Raw genomic sequence first — 1,461 nt, 5'->3', positions numbered from 1 at the left:
GCAATTTCAGCTCACTGCAACCTCCGCCTCCTAGGTTCAAGCAATTCTTGTGTCTCAACCTCCTGAGTAGCTGGGATTACAGGTGTGAGCCACTGCACCCGGTCTCTTACATGGTTTTTAATAACTAGAAACTGCAATGTACTTGCCTGAAATTTTTTGTTAAGTCTCAATAACATAAATGAATTTCTATTTATTAAAACTTTTAATAGGATTGTTATTATAAAATCACCCAAACACACATGACTCTAATTTGCTTGTTTGGCAGGACACAGAGAAACTGGTAGCTTTCTTGTTTGGAATTACTTCTCATATGGTAGCAGATGTCAGCTGGCATAGTCTGGGCATTGAACAAGGATTCCTTAGGACCATGGGAGCTGTGAGTACAACACTTTATGGGGAATTACTTTATGGGAGTGATACTGTCACACCTAATATCAAAACCTGACCATTTTAAAAGAAAGGAAAATGTTAGGTTATTCAGATTTCTGCCTAAAGCGGTGTTTGGTTAGAGTCTCATCTTTTCCAGTTTGTTCCTTTTTTTCTTTTTTTTTTTTTTTGAGATGGAGTTTCGCTCTGTCGCCAGGCTGGAATGCAGTGGTGCGAAGGTGCGATCACAGCTCACTGCAACCTCTGACTCCTTGGTTCAAGTGATTCTCCTGCCTCATCCTCCTGAGTAGCTGGGATTACAGGCACGCGCCACCGTGCTCAGCTAATTTTTGTATTTTTAGTAGAGACGGGGTCTCACCACGTTGGCCAGGATGGTCTCGATCTCCTGACCTTCGTGATTTGCCTGCCTTGGTCTCCCGAAGTGCTGGGATAACAGGCGTGAGCCACCGTGCCTGGCCCAATTCATTCCTTTTATTCTTCTTGCCAACTGGGTAGATTCATCCACAACAGCAGAGTGGCTAGTGTGTACTGAAAACAGTAATAGATGTGATATTTTGTCTTAGTCACAAAAATATTTGAGAAATCTTATCCTTTCTTTAAGCCATGTATCTTAATAAGGATATGAATACCTGCCACTTGGTTCTATTTAAAAGTAATACTTCTACTTTTTTGGACTTTTTCTCTTTCTTTTTAGCTTTCTATATGAAAATGTCATGTCCTCAAACTGAAAATTGTGATCTTACCTGATGACTTAGCCTCTGGATGGCCCCCTAGTCCTTAATTTATGTTAATTACATTCTGTTAGAAGTTTCAACTTCAACTCAGAGATTTTTATATATATCCTATAAGGCAGAATTGTCTGTAGTAGCTTTATTACCAGACATATGTATCCAACTCAGCTGCATATGTATGTATGCACATATATATACATACATATATATACACACACATATGTATACATACATATATACACACAGACACATAAAGTTTTTTTCTTTTGAGGTGGAGTTTCCCTCCTGTTGCCCAGACTGGAGTGCAATGGCACAATCTCGGCTCACTGCAACCTCTGCCTCC

The 1,461-nt window shown here is 39.9% G+C and overlaps 1 protein-coding gene across 1 annotated transcript in view; it reads left to right on the top strand.

Moving 5' to 3' along the window:
• GPLD1 (glycosylphosphatidylinositol specific phospholipase D1) overlaps positions 1-1,461 on the top strand; it is a 75,472-nt gene that overhangs the window by 15,403 nt on the left and 58,608 nt on the right. The window contains exon 5 of the mRNA XM_011998202.1: positions 266-376. Coding sequence (XP_011853592.1) covers positions 266-376 — 111 coding nt within the window. The remainder of the gene's footprint in view (positions 1-265; positions 377-1,461) is intronic.

The sequence above is a fragment of the Mandrillus leucophaeus genome, unplaced genomic scaffold (genome assembly GCF_000951045.1).
Source record: "Mandrillus leucophaeus isolate KB7577 unplaced genomic scaffold, Mleu.le_1.0 Scaffold56, whole genome shotgun sequence".
Classification (NCBI taxonomy): Eukaryota; Metazoa; Chordata; class Mammalia; order Primates; family Cercopithecidae; genus Mandrillus; species Mandrillus leucophaeus.
Note: the sequence above shows the minus strand (reverse complement) of the source record. Positions and strands in the feature narration are given on the sequence as shown.